This window comes from Pagrus major, chromosome 18 (assembly GCF_040436345.1).
Source record: "Pagrus major chromosome 18, Pma_NU_1.0".
Taxonomy (NCBI): domain Eukaryota; kingdom Metazoa; phylum Chordata; class Actinopteri; order Spariformes; family Sparidae; genus Pagrus; species Pagrus major.
In genome coordinates, this window is record NC_133232.1 from 35,933,145 (window position 1) to 35,952,208 (window position 19,064).

General features: G+C 41.6%; 1 protein-coding gene across 1 annotated transcript in view; it reads right to left on the bottom strand.

Moving 5' to 3' along the window:
* Positions 1-9,661, bottom strand: part of pdgfc (platelet derived growth factor c) — a 51,960-nt gene extending 42,299 nt beyond the window's left edge. Inside the window, exon 1 of the mRNA XM_073487071.1 lies at positions 8,990-9,661. Within this exon, the coding sequence (XP_073343172.1) occupies positions 8,990-9,167 (178 nt within the window). The 5' untranslated portion in view covers positions 9,168-9,661. The remainder of the gene's footprint in view (positions 1-8,989) is intronic.
* Between the last annotated feature and the right edge of the window lie 9,403 nt (positions 9,662-19,064).

The window sequence follows — 19,064 nt, forward strand, 5'->3', positions numbered from 1 at the left end:
AACAAGCATCAGCGATGAAACATCTGCAAAGCCAAACATTTGAATGATATTGCCAAGCTGATGGTGTAACGCGTGGACAGTCCTTATCTGGTAATATTTCAGAAAGTGCTTTTCTTATTGGAGGGCAGCCAATAGAGGCAGGACAATGAGACCACTACACAAGCTGAACAGATAAGAAACTGAAAGAGCAGAAACACAGAGCCACATCAGCTACACTACACATATATCTGGCAACATTTATCTGGGCAGTGTTTGCTGAGCATGAATGCTTTCTCTCACCAACACCCTGATTTCCATTCAGACAGTTTCAGACACACCTGGGAGCTGCGAGTACACTCAGTGAACTTCTGATGCCGGCCAATCCAAAGCCCCGGGGTTAATTGTCTTTCTTAAGGGCAGCCAGTAGCTACGCAGATAAGGGCGTGCCTCACATTAACACAAATCCGTTTAACCTGCCGTGAACAAAGCTATGTATTTTCACTGTGGATTGTGTCACGAAGTCCACATATGAAACAGAAATGATTAAAGTCTGTCACCAGCAGTTGGCTATTCTGTTGCTATAGCAACCTGACTGCCACAGTTGTGTAGACGTTTAACGGACCACGCGCACACACACACACACACACACACACACACACACACACACACACCAACACACAGTGAATATTTTGTCAGATTTATGAGCGAGCAAATATTGATCGATATCTTTTCTCTTGTCGGCACATGATCCATGCTACTTTTTTGTTATTACAACTGTTCTGTGCTTGTTGATTTATGATTTACTGGTTTTCAGCATTCAGATTCAAAATCAGTATAATTATCAACCAGCACAGCGCACTGAAATAACAGTTAAAGTCTCTTTATGCCTCTCAAAACAAAATTATATGAATGGCTTAATAAATAATAAATCATAAAAAATAATTATGTAAAGTCGGAAACTGCTGTTCTGATTCACCGGATGTTCATAAAGAATGATAACATGCTGTTATGGTGGCGCTGCTCAGCCTTTGCTTCCAGTTTGGCCCAGTGGCCACTTGTGGTATTGCAGCGAATAATCCTGCCGCCCCAGAAGCATTTTGCTCATAGAACACCTTTATTAAAGAGACGTCTGTAAAACTGTTTACAGGACACGTCAAACTGCAAACAAGGTCAATAAAGACTCTTTTTTTAAATTATTTTTTGTCCATGGAGGTTTTTTATTTGTAAAACTTTCCGAGCACGGAAAAGCATTTTAAAAATCTGTGATGTCATCACAAAGTAAAGTCTATGGGACACGCAGGGGAACCAATACTGCCCATATTCAGTGGGCTGCAATTCTTAATGGACTGAATAGACGCAGTCTTTGGACCCGATATCCAGATTACAATTCATCCATGAAGTAGACTTTTAGTATTAGCCTGCAATAGGCTGCCTGTGTCAGGCGGTATCCTCCTCCCCTTCCACTGCCTGTGTCTTTATGTTTTCAAAGTCACCGTCGCTATGGGAAATAACAAAAAACAAAAACAACCTGACTGAAAATTTTAATTTACCCCAACTCTTACCTGACTGCTAACAGTAAGACTGTAAACTTTTCTTTTGTGGACATTTAGCCATTTTTATGCCGGGGCTCAACTCTCCATCAAAAGAAGTTCTGTAACCTCAACCCTATTTTGCGACCCATCACTGTATCCCGGCAATATTTTTCCACGAGTGTGTTCTGCCTAATCTATCCTACGCTACTGTGTTTTGATTGGCTAGTTTCGGCGTTTTTAGTAAGACTACACCACTCCCACCAACCTCATTTTCAGCTGCAGCAGTGAAGTGGAGCATTTGGCAACTAAACAGGCAGACATTCCTTCAGGTGTTGGCGGAGCCCAAAACAGATCCAAAAGAAAATATTGTATTTACAGTTATCATGTGGTCAAAAACATGAACCAAATGAATGTACATAAGCCCGCTGGATGTGTAAACACATTCGCCTACCAACTTTTAAAGGTTGTGGTAGCCCTAACCCTTTTTGTGCTGCCACCAAGTGGCCAAATAATCTATTATTGCAGGTTCAGAGCCCCGTGCTCGTCAAGGTGTTGCTGCTTCTTTCACTCCTGACTTCGACCATCACTGCCCAAAGCACTGACATTACGCAAAGCCAGCTTTACTAACAATGATTCAGCCGGGCACAGACAGACTTGGTGTCTCTGGACGACATTTCTTCTCCAGTGGAGCTTGAACATGTGACCCAGATCTCTTAAACTCCCTCGGCTGCTTGAGGAGGTGGGGGAGCTCTCGCTGCCTGAAATGACAAACAGCAGGCAGGCGGTGGCATGCTTTGCTTGCCAAATACAGCACTCCACGTTCAAATAGTGCTGACAGGGAAAACATAGACAGTGTTATCCAGGGTCCCCCTGCTCTGCAGTGAGATGTGGAGGGGAAAAACTCCCCCCCGTCTGGAGACATAGACATGCCTGTATTCAGTGGACAAGAGTTTCTTCTGCTGCTATCGTGGAAAATCATATAAATGCAGATTTGGGGATTTTCTTTTTCTTATTTATAGTGAACGTTCACATGGGAGCTGATGTGCTTTGGGACTTTCAGGATGGACGGGCCTGTGAAACCAGTTAAAAATCCATTGTTCAAATTAAAAACTACAATGGCTTCATTGAGAAAATAAGAAATCATTTCAAGCATCCTCTTTTTTATCAATGTGGTTTTCATCTGACAACAGCGATATACTCAGTTTAACTGTTCCCCTCTTTGCTTCCTCTTGAGTTCATTTAACATCCGAGGCCGTCCATTTTCTTTTGATGGTTTTAATTCAGCCAAGCATACCGGCTGCTATTATGCTGCCCTCTACAATGATTAACTGCGTAGTGCTGCATTCATTCATTCAAGCATATCCATCAAAGTGCAGCCTCTTCTAACTGGGAACAAGCTTTCCCAGGGAAACAGGCTCGGGAAACATCTGACCTGTGTTAAAGAATGAATGGAGACTCCAAGACCGGCTAGTTTTGTTTCACCGGTTTAAGAGCCGTATCGTAATTTCAAATTAAAACACTGAGTTAAGCACTGTGGAAACCACTTAAAATAACATAGTGGAAACTTGAATGCCAGCTGGCCACACTGGTAGCTGCCAGTTGGAGAGGCGTGCATGTACTGTATATAAATCCTTATGTTTGGTCTAGTCGGGACAGATTTGGTAACAACTGGCTGAGAGGGAGGAAAAACATTTTGATTGTTCCTAACTTTAACATGCATGTATGATTTGGTGCCTCACTTAGTGCGTGACTCACTTTATTTTTATCACTGTGTGTTCCCACTGGAAAGATTTCATTTAATATCCCTAAATTTCCTCAATTCTGAAACATAGGACTCTCCTGAGTAATTTAAAAAATACATTAGGTTTGTGTAATGGTCATGAGAATTTTTAATTCTCTCGACTCTGCTTCTTTTTTTTCCTGTTTGGTTGGAGGATGGCAATGAATACTGCAATACCCATGAGCCTTAGCTGCCATTTCCAAGCAAAATGAGAAAGCTCTGTTATTGCAATAGTTGCTTAATGCATCTAAAATTGACCCCAAAATCCAAAAGTGAATTAATTTAAACTGATGAACTCATTATGAGGTTTCTATGTTGGGAAATATTTAGCTTCAGCCAGAGAGTGCTGCAGGAGTGAGCATGTCTGCACTGCCGGGTCATTTGTCTTGAAGTCAATAGCTTTTAATGAATAGCTTTTGGTTAGATGCAGTAAAAAAAGGTCTGTGGTTTTCATGTTTTGTTCTACGACATAAAATGTGTCAACAGATACACCACTCATGCATTTTGAAGCCTTTACGTGTCTTATAAAAGGCGGTTGCTAACAAGTGGCTAAATGAGACTACAGAGGTTGACATTAAACGTCATCATGCCGAACAAGAAAACCCATCTACTCACTCGTCTGCCTTTACAGATGCTCTTTACTTGCAAACTATTATAAAATCAAGCTTTCCAACTTGTCGATTGGTCAGTTTGTAGGAGAATAAGCTGTAGTGGTGACGCTGAAGTGATGCGACTGTGGTGTAGTTCATTTATTCTTGTATATGACATACCGTACCAATCACTCAATGAACGAGGATTAACGTCCAGTTACCATGAAAAACGCTGGTTCTGGTTAAAAGACTGGACGCACCGGAAGTCGTGCACATAATTTGCGCAAGGTATCATTAGCACGAGGAATAAAGTGGCTGAGTTTGACATTTTATAAAAGATATTTTCTAATGTGTTTGCTCATCTTCAGACATTCAAACTGGAGAGTTTTATGCCTGTAGCAGCCTTATAAGTGCTTCAACAGTCAGTCAACTGCCAGGACTTTTACTTCTGAACCCTGCATGACCGAAACAACTCCTCTCACTCCACTTCTTCTTAAGTGTGCTATTAAAAACTGTTCAACAACAGCCGTTTGTGAGTAAATGGATGATGTCCACTTCACATTACACCTGGAACAGTCATGCATCCTAACGAGGCCACCCAGTTTCTTTCCTGTCTTTTAAGTCCCCACTCTAAACTGCTTATTTGTCTGCATCATAATCTAATGAATGCACAATGCACCTCTGTATCTTCAACACTCAGTATACGTGGAAAACTGCACATACGCCCGTGACCTTTATGACCTCAGTCCTCCCCCCTAATCTCGTAATCTTTAGCGGAACAGCAGCCTCTGTGATCATTGGCAGGTCTGGCGCGTTGCATACCTTCCTCCAGTGGCGCTCTGGGGGGATATGTGAGAGTATCTGCAGGTAATCCACATCTCCTACTAATATTTGCAGCCGGATTTTTCTAATAAGACCTGTGTTTACGGGTGGGCTGGGTGTGGGGGGAAAACATGGCCTTGTACGGGAAAGTGAGGCCAGATCACTTAACTAAGAGAAGTGATATGAAGAGGCGCCCCCTGAGATGACCCGCGTGATTGAAGAGCTGAGATGCATCTTCAGATGGATGTGCAGTGTTATACAACAGCCGGCTCTGCCAGCAAAATCACAGCCTAATGGAAGACGGCATTGTAAACACTACAGCAAAGGCCAGCGCAGTGTAATGAAACAAGACTGTACAGTAGAGACTGTCGGTTAATATGCTTGAAGACGAGGTGCAGATATAACATTATGGTGATAAAACTGAGTCTGTTTGCTTAAACAGTAGAACGACATCACTTTAAAAACACCACTGTATCATCTATTCAACACACAGACTATAAATCCTGTAGTTTATAACAAAACACAACTATACAAAATACATTTATATAAAAATGATTTGCTTTTCTGAATACCATAATGCTGACTGGGGTTCATGCATCTTATTTTCTTCAGGCAACTCAAACACTTTCTTCATTTGGGGTCACCACTGACATTTACAACATATATATATATATTTATTATACAATTAGATTGAGTTACCTCAACATACTGAAATCTTAAATCATCTATCTTAAAACAGAAATAACATCCACTAGGTTTGTGCCAATATTAGATATTATCAAATATCACGATATTTGCTGTCATATGCGATATTTTTCAAAATATCGAACAGCTGTTATGGCATCTTCAGGCTTTTATTTTGAAAAGAAAACGCGCGCAGAGCTGTCATGACAGCATGCAAAACACGCATTGATATTTGACAAGGCGGGAATGATACTAGTCTGGAGGAGGTAACTACAGGTTCAATGGCCTGATGTAAAGCCGTGCACTCAGCTCTTTGACATACAGACGTGGAGGACTGCTCGCCAATTTGGCAATATTCCGGGGTCAAAGAGGAAGAAAAATGGCGAACCAACGGATTTGACCGAGGCTACATGTCGTCTTTGCTGTAACCACACCACAGATCTGCTGTCTCACCACAGAGATATGTGAGACCCCGTGACAATATCGTCTAGCGTGATATTTGGGCAGGATATTCTGGATTTCGGTCATGCCTTACATCTGCTGTAAAACTTTTTTTTTTCACGGGGAAAGGACAACTTGTAGACATGACCGGAGATTGTGGTGGTGCTTGGGCTGAAGGGAGACATGCATTTGCGTTCAACCCTTTCATCTTTGAAAAAAAAAAAGAATTTTGCAGAACTGCAGATGTCATCTTTAGCAATGGTTTTCCTTAATAACCCTGAAACCCCAGAGCCATGTGGCGAACACATGACAATGTGCTGTACACGTCGATGTAACGTACCCCTCGGTGGTGGAGGAAGGAAGTGTTTATATTATTTATGACCACAACATCTACATTTCAGAGCTCATGCCCATTGTGTTTGGCTTTTTGTGACTTTTGTCCAAATCATTTATTGTGACAGATGGTTACTCCACACACCACTGGCCCTCTGATATCTTATGGAGTCATCAGCGGCCGCTTGCCAAGTTTAATACGAGCGGGGACCGTAACTCTCCAGGCAACTACTACTAAACATGCCAGACAAGTCTGGCTCCCTCACCTCCCTCAGATCGATATCAAATTGTCTCACAGAGCTTCAGCAATCAAGCACGCCAGAACGGTGAGTACTCAGACACTCCAGTCAAAGGTTACAGACGGCCTGGCCGGCTTCGCCCCTCAGCCAATGTGCGACCGCTGTTTTAAAGAGTTCTTTGACAGTTTAACATCTCTCCTCCCCACAGTTCCCCTTTCCCCTCCTCCTCCTTCACCTCCTTCATTGCTTTCCCTCCCTTTCCCTTCCTTCTCTCCTCCCTGTTGTTTTCCTTTCTCAGCCGTCCTGATTAAACCTGGAGATCCCGGCGGGAGGCTCTGATTTCCCAGCCCTGACTGTTACTGTAGTGAAGTCAGCGCTGCATGTCCTCACACAAGGCCAGTCAAACCCACCGGCTATAGACGAGTGAGCAATGACTGAAGTTTGACCAGTGCAACATCCGCAGGATGTGTTGGTGATTTGAACTGTTCTCTGTGAGGTCCTCTTGTGTCTTTATACTGCTGTGAAGTCTCTGTCGATATGTCAGTTGAATACGAATATTTGACTACTGTATATTATTTATAGTAAATGAATGACTTACTAAGCTTTATAGATCAGTTATAAGCCAACAACTTTCTAGATATAAATTTTGGCAACACGTCCTCACTGTCACCTCGTCAAAAACAGCAGCTTGTTCAGTAGCTTCAAACTTTGACGTTCTACCTACCCCTCAAGCTTCGCTCTTACTTGTAAATAGGTTCGCGGTCAAGTAAGCAATAATACGTAAAATGCAATATCGAGTTAGACTTTCAACATAAATCTTGCTAACAAACAGTTCTTTATGACATTAAAACTTTTGGACTTTTATTAATGTTAAGTACAGGTACAAAAAACAACAAAAAATGGAAAAGGCCATGATTTGGGGTAAAATAACTACATTCAGTCACATAACTCACATAAGTTACACCATTTGCATACATTAACTTACTGAGGTAACATTAGAGCTCGGACGGTACGTGACTTTTGGGGCCGATGATGATAGATATTAGAAAAAAAGTTACGATATCGATAAATCGGCCGATATACAAACATTTTTTGCAATTACCCAAGAGGTTATCAAACACTTGTGACAAACAGATGTAACAGAGGCAAAGTATTTCACAGTTTGATGACACAATTTGTTGTCATTACGTCTACAAAATAAAAAAGTTTTATATTTGGGCGGATCGGACAAACCATACGCTGATACCTTAATACTGATACAATTGGCCAACAGATATATCGGTTGGGTTCTACATAACATAACTTATAACACTCTTATCTGTTGGTCACACTCTGGACACGAACCTGAGGTAAAAGTCCAGCGTTTAACCCACCCAACCACCCCATCCACCCCATCCACCGCCTCATGCAGACTTGTCTTGCTCTTAATACAACTTTGGGGGCTCTTCAAGAAGTGATGCTACAGAGGTACCTACAGCGTCAAAATTACAAGTGTAGGCCATCCGGTGGACTCGTAGAGAAGAGTTGTGGGACATCGTCTTTACTGCTCCTGGTTTAGAGGCATGTGCATGTACAGGATCGGGCAAGAGCCAAACCATCATCGTAGTCTTTATTTCTACTGCCTATACATCCTGGCCTGGGATTGGTGTTGTTAATTGACTTTTTGCATGCATATCATAATGCAGACTGTAAAAGATCATTTAGAGTCAGCCTATAAAAATATAATAATAATAATAATAATAATAATAATAATAATAATAATAATAATAATAATAATAATAACAATAATAATAATAACAATAATAATAACATAAGACAAAAGTGTTTTGTGGGTGAAAGTGAAGAACAAGTGTGTCCAACATGATGAGAGGACAAACTAAAAGAGTCGGTGCATCGAGTGCATCACTGGAAGATAAATATAATTGTGTTTTATGAACATACTCACACTTACACTCACACTACACACACTCACACTCACACTCACACTACACACACTCACACTCACACTACACACACTCACACTCACACTCACACTACACACACTCACACTCCACACACTCTACAACAACAACAAATAACCTGATTTCCAAATTGGCCATGCTGGCAAGAAATCCCCTCAGGGTCATTATTTAGCTAATCCAACTGAAAGCACAGATACACCGTCACCTCCAGCCTAACTTGGACTCAACATTAAACATTCAACCCAAACTGGATTTCTGAATTCGATAGCAGAGCTCGGTGCAGTTCAGAGGGTGAGCAAATTACATCGCCCGGAGCCACTGCTGCTGCATGAATGGAGCCCTATTTATGATCACAGGGAAAACTTCTCCCGGGGGACCTGGACTTTCAGAGGGTTTTCCCCCTTAAACATACACGGGTACACTTTAAAGGTAAAAGGTAATTTTGCACTTCCTCTGCCGGATAATGCTGTTTGAACTGAATGAAACGCGCTCATTCATTGCAGTTTTAAACTGATGCAAGATGTGCGTTTTGAAAGAAAGAATGGCTTTAAGCCCAGTTGGAATGAGCATGTCGTTATGAAGTTCATGATCCATTTAATAACTTTTACAAACAGATATAAAAACTCACCGTTTTGCTCTTTTACACCTGGAGGGTGAAATTTGCTGACGTGACTTGATTCAGCTCCCGAGCCATATTGTTGGAGAAGCGATGCAAGAAGGATTAATGATGGAAGGATCATTTGGATGAGTGGTGTTCGGCGATCACAAAGCGCTGTTGACGGGATGGTTTGGATCACCACACACATGCGTCGTTGACAGGACAGCGGTGCTGTTTTGGACACATTTGGAGAGGATAAACGCAGAGTAGAATCCACATAATCTTAATCATCAGTCCTTCTGGAAAAAATGACATTAATATCTCCCTAAATCAAGACAAAAAAAATCCTCCTCCAGAGCTTCCAGAGCAGCCGCTTCTGCGCAATGCAAGTGCGCACCTGTTGGTCCTGTGGAAAGTTGGATTCTGAGTTGGACAAAGTTTGTCTTTAAGTAATTATAATCCTGGATTTAGTTGTGAAAGCGTCCGTTTGCAGGCGTATAATCTATGGTACGAGATCATCAGAGAGGCACAGATGCATTTTGGCTAAAGCGCGCGTCCACGCTGCGTTCTTGACTCCGTCTGAATAAATCCCCGCAGATCTTTACGCATTACAGCCAAAGCTCACACACACACAGAGAGAGACAGCGAGAGAGCCCAGCAACCTGATACAGTCTGTACCCAGAAACCATTCGCAGCACCGAGACGAGTTCTGTTGTCTGGCGAGCTCTTGAGTCATAACTTGGTGCAGACTGAGATAAAATATCGCTGCGCGGCGGAGGGTTGGGTTTTTGGAGACTGCCAACTGACGGCACAACAGGTGCTATACATAAAGTACAACTTCCCAGGAGAGGAAACTCCCCGGCATGTTAACCATTCCGCTGCTGCCTCGTCCAATGAGGTGCTTCACACAGTTTTAGTCACAAATTGGCAAAACAGTCCAACAGTTTCACATCATGTTTCCAGTAGTTTTCAGGAAATGTGTCAGCGTCTCCAGATAACGGTCAGTTATGAAGAAAAGAGTCTTGATACGAGGTGATTCTTAAAATAACATGACTTCAGGTTCTCTTAACAACAGAAATAATAACGTTGGACAGTCCAACGCTGACCAGCACAAGTAACATTTAACAGAAAATGAAGAATTGTATCACTTTCTAACACAAAAATTCTAATTTCAAGACTGAAGATGAGAAGACATTTGATTTTTTAAGTAGAATATTCACTCTACACGGCCTCACACATTACAGAATATTTATGAAATGATCTGAATGTTATAAAATCATGTGTTTTGTGTCAACCTCTGCAACTTTTGCAGAGCTGAAGATTCTTTCTGGATAGTTTTGGCTGACAGGAAAGTGAAAAAGGAAGCTCTGTTTGAACAATTTGGCAGATCTGCGGAAAGAAAGTGAAATACAACAGAACTCACTTGCTACTGTGTGTATCCCATTAGCTCCCACTGTGTTGCTCCCCATAAATATCTTTTTTCCCCTACTCTTTCTAATCGGCTACATCATTGTGGCCAGCTTACATTTTTTTTGCCCTGTGCATCATGGCCCATCAAATTTATAACATATACACGGTCAAACAATGAAGTCCACAGTGCATATTCACATGGGGGGCTTCATTATTCAAAGAGGAAACTTTCCATATGAAAATCTTCCTAAGTAAGCTTGTTGTAACCATGGAATGATTGTTTAAAGCCTTGATTCATTCTCCACACACAGAGATGAAAGATGAGTGTGTACCCGCACAAGACTTTTCAACATGCTGTTGTGCATTCTGCCTAAATGTTTCTGTGGAAGGAAATGTTTAAGGGCATCTCAATTTGTCATATCAAAGCAGAGACACCGCTTGGAACAATACTCCCTCCTGTTCCCAATTTCCTTTCTCCGCTGCACACTGTTGTACCTCATCAACTGCGTTTCATGTGGTTCCTCCCATTCTATTGTTGGCCAAATCCACCAGTGTATCCCCCACTGTACTGCTAAGTCTGCTGCAGCACAGACGCAACAATCAAAGGAGAGCTGGAGACATATTGAACCCATTGAGCCAGACACATGATGCAATGCTGCAGCAATTTACCCCCAGTCCCACATAGCTCAGAAACCACCACCTCAAAGAGTGAGCAGAGCAGACATCTCCCAAGCATCAAGGTATGAAGGAAGGTTTTGTGGTTTTAATCAGAGTTAATGGCTGGGAAAAGGAGGCATGGGGCACTGATACAGTCATTTCATACGTGTGTTGCCCCCGTGGAGAGGGGCATATAGAGGTCTTCTTGTGCCTGCTGCAAGGGCCAAGGCCCTTTGTGTAAAGGAGAGTATCACATTCCAGCCCTGCAAGGGCCTGCAGCAGATGTCAGCACTTCAACATTGTGGAATCCCTCTCTCTTTCGCACACACACTCATTCACCCCTTGAGGTTTTGTCTGTAAAAGCTGGGTATTTTGTCTCGTTGTCCACATTTGATTGCCGCTTCCATGGTGGTCTTGTGAAGCGCGGCAGCTTTGATAAAAAAGAAATATAATAAACATAGGAAATTAGAAACAAGGCAGACCTTTTGGGTCACGGCGAACACACAGAGACATGCCAGCCAGGAGGGCCGCGTGTCCGCCGAGCACACTGGAGATGGAAATGTATACAACAGAGAATTCACAGTCGGCGGCTCCCAGCTAAATCCCATTAGGCCTGCTTGCCTTTTCAGGACACATACTGTCAAACAAACAAATGCCCTCTCCAAATCAGTCTGTATTACACAACGCATCTGTCACAGTGTCGACAAAACAGCAGTTTTGTTCCAGGTGGAATGAAGTGAAACACAAGGGAGCAGGACATGTTTGTTAAATCCAGATCGCAGCCCATTATTGCACCTTAAAGGAAAAAGGCTTTTGAGATGACTTCATTTATATGTTAAAACCTCCTGTAGCAGCAGCAGCGGCGGCGGCGGCGGCGGCGGCAGCAGGAGGTGGAGTGTTTGCTGTGTGGTCCTGCATGTGAGGAGTCATCTGTGATTTTCACTGGAAGCGGGAAACGTGCCAGCAGAGGAATTTGCAACAAAATGACTCACAGTTTCTCAGAATTTCTCACAAACTGAAGTCTTCAACTTTCATCATCATGCCTGATGAGTTCCTATCACTGAAAACACAGACGCAAGGTTGAACTCTGCTACTATATGTGGACACACTCATCAGAACCCTCACTTGTAAGGATATTAAAGTGTCATACTTGACTTTGAGATGTGAACAGTGTGGCATCATGATGATTAACTGCCCCTGGTTGCACTTGGCTTTGAAACCAGAGCCCCCTGGTGGTGCCCCTCAGGGCTACAGTCAGGCCTTTGAACACTTGTTGATGCCAATACTGTGGAAAAATGTCTCGGTTCTGGAAAAAAACAACTCTTGTTTTGATTCCAGTAAAGGAAAGCATGTGTTCATGTGATTCAAATAAATTCTAGGGAAAGACATTAACATGCTGTCTTCTGAGGGAATCATCCATCCACACATCTTCTAATCTGCTTATCCTGTTCAGGGTCAGGAGCCTTCATTGTCACGCACATTTGATCTCCACCTCTGAAAAACAACTGTATAACCTTCTCTACTGCACTGATGATTGGTGTCTTCAGTGCCTGGTTTGTAGTTGCCACTCATAAAAAAACACATTCTGACTCAGACACCCCCAGACAGTCATCGTGATGAGAACCTGCTGCTTCTCCAAACATCTGCAAGTGTTTCTTACTGGCTGCTGCCGCTTATCTGAAAATTGCGATTTATTCTTCTGCGGGGATTGTGGAACTGTGACGTTCGACTGTAAATTGCTCTATTTTGCAATAAAACCTGATTTAAGTTACATTGTTCAGTGGTCATATCAGCTCTTCTCTGCTCCGGTGGAAGACGCATAAACATGTCTGATTTTTGAGCAACAGTAGCAAAACCACAGTATTAAAACACTCCAAGTGAAATACTCACATTTAAAGTTTTACTCAAGTAAAAGTACAGAAGCATTATCAGCAGATTAAACTCAGAGTATTAAAAGTAAAATTATACAAAATGCATATTTTGCTTTTGTTTTTTAATCTTCTAATCGTCCTTGTATCTCGTTGTCATTTTGTGATATTGCATCATTAACTCAAAATAAGGGAGGGAACAGGAAGTGCACCAGGTACCTATTCTCAGAAAACCAGTTAAAAAATATGTTTCAACTACAACTTGTATCCAAATTTTAATAACATTTTTCTTGTAATTTTTTTCTTTCACTTCAAATACATTGTGCATTAAAGGGCATAATTCCACCTTATTTTGTATGTTTTATTTAAAATGATGATGAATTTACACTTAGTTAGTTTTATAGTTTTATTTAACAGAAATATTAAATAGTCTTTAGACTTTATAAGCACTAAATATACCCTTTGATGCATAACGTCCACTGGAGAGGACAGATGCATTATCAGTCGAAAAAGAAAGACGAAGAAAGATATCATTCAAATCAGAGTATTTCTGACATCTTATTTAGCTGAAAAACATAGTTTTTGTCTGTAAAATAACATTTTGAAAACATTTTTGGCATGATTTCATTCAGATATTGTTCTGTGATTTAATCCTTTCTGCATTAAAGGGTTAAAATTGTTCTCACAAGTCAAATCTTTCATAAGTCAGATAAAACACATGTCTGATGGAGTCTGTTATCAGAAGCACTGCGGTTAGTGCAGGTCTGATTGTACACTGGTGCTCGTACATGTGGCTCCAGAGGGCCGGCACACACTGAGGTCAGCATGTTTAGTGTTGTGCACAACCCACTACTGTTGTTCCAGCAAAACACTGATATTCTTCCCCGACACATTCATCCATTACATTTGTCTGCAGCCAGTGTCTCACAGCAGAACCTGAACTGAATTCAATTTACATCCACTTGTTACTTTTGTGAAACTGTCAGACTCTATTTGTATTTGGACGCTCTGAAAATGAAGTCTGCCGTGTGCTAGAACAAGCTGGCTGGCATGAAAACAACATTCCTCACTTGAATTCATGAGGTTTTTTTTGTGTTACTGAATTAAAATAAATATCGAAGAAACAGAAGGATAATCTAATCTCAAGCGGTGTTCATTTCTCAGGAATTCATCTGATCACATAAGCAGAGGAGCTATTATGTTGTTAGCCTACTATGAATTTCAACAGAGCTTGTGATATTTTCAGTGTAACATTGAAAAAATGTTGGACATCTCATATTGGAAAGAACTTTCCTGCTCCTGAAGGATTTCCCTGCTTACCTCTGAGTCGAGAGTACAGTCCAAAAAGTACTGGGAAGGAGTTCTGCTGCTGAACAGCTTGCTGGCTCGAAGCCTCCATCATGATCTTCGTTAGTGTTGCACTAGCTTAACATCTGCTGATGGCGAAGACTCAGTTTCCATTATGGCAATCTGCTTATATATTGATCCAGGGGTCAAATACTGCACTGCCAAACCTCATCAATACAGTATTGTAATGGAGCCTGACACTGCGCCGTGATGAATTGTATGAGGTTAAACATCTGCAAGCCTGCAGCTCTGTGCATATGTGCATACTAGATATGTGCAGTTTGTGTAATATGTGGTGGTTTGTGTTGCTTGAAGATGTCACATGAAAGACCTTGAGTTTTATGTATAACATGTGTAACACAGGTTCATTTGGGTTCATGCATGTTTTGTTTACAGGCCTTGATCAATAGCTAAAGAGAGAACTCAGCAACGAGAGAGACGCCAATACCTGGACATGTTCACTGTGCTGCTGTAATGAGGGTGTTGACCCAGAAAACAAAGGACCATTCTTCTCAAGCCAATGCTGCTCTTTTATTAATTATTTTTATGATGATATTTTATTTATTTTTTTTAAATAGAAAGAAATATGATAATCTCAGAAAAACTCCTGAACAAGCTGTGGCCCACACAGGCTGGTAGAGGAGTTATCCTCATATCTGGGACATCATTCGTTTGAATCCTCACTCAACTTTAAGAAACTGTACATCATGTAAAAGTCTCATGATTCTGTTACTGTGAACCAGAGCTACTCGATTACAAATTCAATTAGACCAGATTATAAAAACCAGGAAATATAAATGGACCAGACATTAATTTTTTTAATCTATTTTTATATTTAAAACCTTGTTCTTATCTTTTGGTAATGACGAAGAAGAAGGAACTTGTGTCTAGTTTTTGTTTAATTCGATATAAGATACAACTTATTACGTCTTATTAGTGTGTTGAAAATAAAGTGCGACCCAATTTTCAAGGGTTTCAAAAGGTTCTTCTGATTGTCATTGAAAAACACAGGGCTGTATAATGAAATGTAAGGTGGAGTCCCTATTTTATATTAGGAAAAGAAATATGATGAAGTGCTGCTGATGACTTCAGGAGTCTCACGGTCTGAGGAGTGAAGGTGCTCTGTAGTCTGCTGGTTTTGCAGCAGATACTTCTGTATCTGTTGCCAGACGGCAGCAGGGTGACCAGACTGTGACAGGTATGAAAATAAAGCAGAGCTGTACATTTAAAAAAAAAGATTCTTAAACAATATTTCATTGCTCCTTTTGTCAGTTTTGATATAAATCTAGTAAATGTGAAAAGAGTTTCCTTTATAGAACGAGACCAGGATCAGAAATATAATAAAGAGATCAAGGACAGCAACCGTTTTATTCAGGGTGTGTCATTTTCATACATGTGTTTAAAAAGGGTGCTTGTTAAGAGATTAACAGAATAAAACAAATCTATAATTAGTATAATAGATGTGCTGGCAAAGAAAGGCAGGTTATTGTGAAGCTCCCCTCATCAGATCCCATGAAGAGTATTTACAGCACCACTCAAAAATAACAATTATACATCACTACTTTTTAATTTGGATTTCTTTACCCACAACAACATTAAGTTACCATTTATCAAAATGACTTCAAATCCAGAATCAAGTTGCAAATATTTAAATCTGCTGCTGCCGAGTGTTTCAGCTTCATCCATCATGGTTTTCATAAAAGTCTCATTCACTTTGACAGCTCATGCTGCGTCTGCTTCTTCATCTTGCAAGCTATTTATCTTGTCACTGAGCTGAAGTTATGTTCACGACGCCTCTCTGGGTTTAGTTAAAAAACCTCCCATCACTTCTGAATCAGAAACAAACATCTTCCAGCAGCACATTGTGCAAATGATGTTTAGTAGCAACACTTGTGCGAGTCTCCCTCTGTCAGAATCTTTGATTTGAACGTGGCACAACACATAACTCCTCTGAGCTACAGTAGTGGTAGAAATCTGGTCTGCACGCCAGGTACAACCACCGTATATTGGTTCAATCCAGCCTGACATATTTCTGGAATGGCTCACGGTTGTCCATCAGACACGTGGCTCGTAGCCAACCAGCGAACATTTCTGTAGACAACACAAAAGGATCCTTGTGCTCGATCGCAAGCCCCCTTGATTGTAACACCAGAACCGTGCCCTGTGACATAAATCATTAATCTCTATGCATATGGTGCTGATTAATTTGTGTATGCAAATGGAGTGCCTTGTCAGTCAAAAATTATTCCACGGGGATCGATGTGGAAAAGGCCGCCCAAGTTGTTTGACATGAAGTGATGAATGAGATACGGATCGAAATCATGGGAAAGAAATCAGCTCAAGTGTCGTTCTGCGATGGGTTTCATTTTCACTGAAAGAACAAAAGAGCCGGCTTCCTGCTCCGTTCTCTCAACTCAACTCACAAAATGAATGAAAAATGACACAAGCAGTCAAAAACACTCTTTTCCTAGAACCAACCACAATCAAAACCAGGCAAGTGTGGTGGTTTATTGTAATGAAAGCCAAATCTGTTCAGGGGATTCTATTCATAAAATACAAAACAGTGAAAGTCATTTCTGTCACCACCAACATAATTAACTCTGTTCATTGTTTTCAGTTCTTCTCCTTCGATTTATGTCTCGAAATGTTGTTATACGATGTTGCGACACAACCTCTATTTCGAAAAATGTAATTCCTTCAGGTGAGGCAGCAGGAAGAGTAATCCACCTGAACGAGTTTTTAAAGATTTCCACTCCAGCATGTGGCTGTTTCTCAGAGTGGAAACTTGTTAATATCAGCAGTCGTCAACATCATATCCAAACTTATCTGAGTCTAAAATACACACAGACATGTTGTCAGACAGGGACGAGCTGTTTTCTTCTGTTTTTTGTTAGCTGAACTTCTCATTCTCACATTTTTAGAGCAGAAAGACGACTTCAGATATATTCTGATTGTCCCTCCCTCAGATTGGGGGTCTAAGGACAGAGGGTGTGGTTCACTGTACAGACTGTAATCGCTTGACTTGCCTGCAGCAGGAAGCAGGAAGCAGGAAGCTCAGCTCCACACAGAATAACATCAATCAGGTGTCGCATAAAAGTCCTTTAAGTCATAGACCGTATATAAAACCAACGCTGAGACCATATAAAGTGATAATATTTGATGAGCTTGTAACCGTTTGGTCCTTTGCCAAACATTTTTTTCAAGCTTCTAATATAAAGCATTTATTGAGTCATCAGTCAGTCTAATAGTTAAATCTGGCTTGTGTATGAACTGAAGAACAGCTAACTCACAAACTAATCGGCAACTATTTTGATAATGGAGTCATCAATGAGTCATTTTTTAAGAAATGAAAAGGTAAAAAAAAAATGTTACTTCCCTGTGAGAGTAAAGTGAATTTCTTTGGGTTGTGGACATTGGTCAATAAAACATCAGAAAATGTCCCAACAACTCATCGATTCATTGAGAAAATAATCAAAAGATTGCTGGATAATTAAAAAGATCATTAGTCGCAGCCCCACACGATGATGGAAATGTTTTTTTAACGGACAGAGCCGGCAGCTGGATCTAAGTTATTGGCCTTTGAACAGCAGCTCAGGAAAAACTGCAGATGGCCAACTCTATTTTTTTTAAGTACTTGAAGGACTTGAATCTCCATCTGCTGATGAAGCTCATGAGATGTGATGTGTTTCTTTCTTTTACAATATGTAACATTAGTTTATATCAGTAATAATCTTAAAACACATCAACAAAAATAAGTCTAGAATTTCACTTATGGCCGTCCATGCTAATGTGCCCTGATGTGTTCACGGATTGCTCCTTTAGTTCCATTTTTCCTTCTCAGTCACTTTCTCATTTAGACATAAATAATAACACCCATCAGATTCCACAATTACATGTAGATGAATTGAATCTATGTCAAGCTTATCTCAACAATAAATACCAGTGGAAGCCCTGAGCCTAATGTGCTTTATGGTCTACAGCCACACACACAGCTCTGCGCTCAGCGTCCATCTGCTGCTAAATACCACACAGACACCGCCATAAATAGTGAGACGTGAGGGAGAGCGTTTCATTCTGCCTGCCGTCACGTCACGTTGGCTGGATGTTGGCTGGATGGAGGCTGGATGGAGGCTGGATGGAGGCTGGATGTTGGCTGGATGGAGGCTGGATGGAGGCGGGGAGCGCTGCTGATGCTGAGGCTGAGGCTGATGCTGATGCTGATGCTGATGGGAGGACTGATGATGCTCTCTGGCTCCGTGCAGCCGCTACTGCGCATGTTGCATGACAGGTACACGCAAGCCTCCATCTTGGGCATCCCGAGCTGAGGCGAAAGGGCAGCAGCCATATACACACACTGATCCACAACAACAACAGAACCGAGGCGCGCCAGTTAGAAAACAACCAAACAACAGAGAAATTGGCATTTTGCCGAGATGTAACTTTTTCTCTCCACCTCCATTCAACTAATTGCTTCTCGTGAGGAGCGCGGAGAACAGAATGGGAGAGAAAGACGGTGAGCGGTCTGGAAGGCTCTGGTAACGACAGTCAGCGTCACTGGGTCCAGTTTTCTGGGGGAACTGTCAGGTGCCAAAGAGAAACGGTAAGTGGGGTGCGTGGCATGATTTGTGACGAGCGGTTTGTCGTGTTTTATGTGCGTAACGTGCGCTCATCGCGAGCTGAAACATCGCATGATCGCGTTCATACGCTCCTTCCTGCATCTCCCCCCAACACCCAACCCCCGTCATGGTGGTCGCTGTTTGCTGTGCTCGCAGCCCCCTCTCGCTCCTCTCATGCTCAGGCTCAGGCTCAGCCTCTGGTACTTA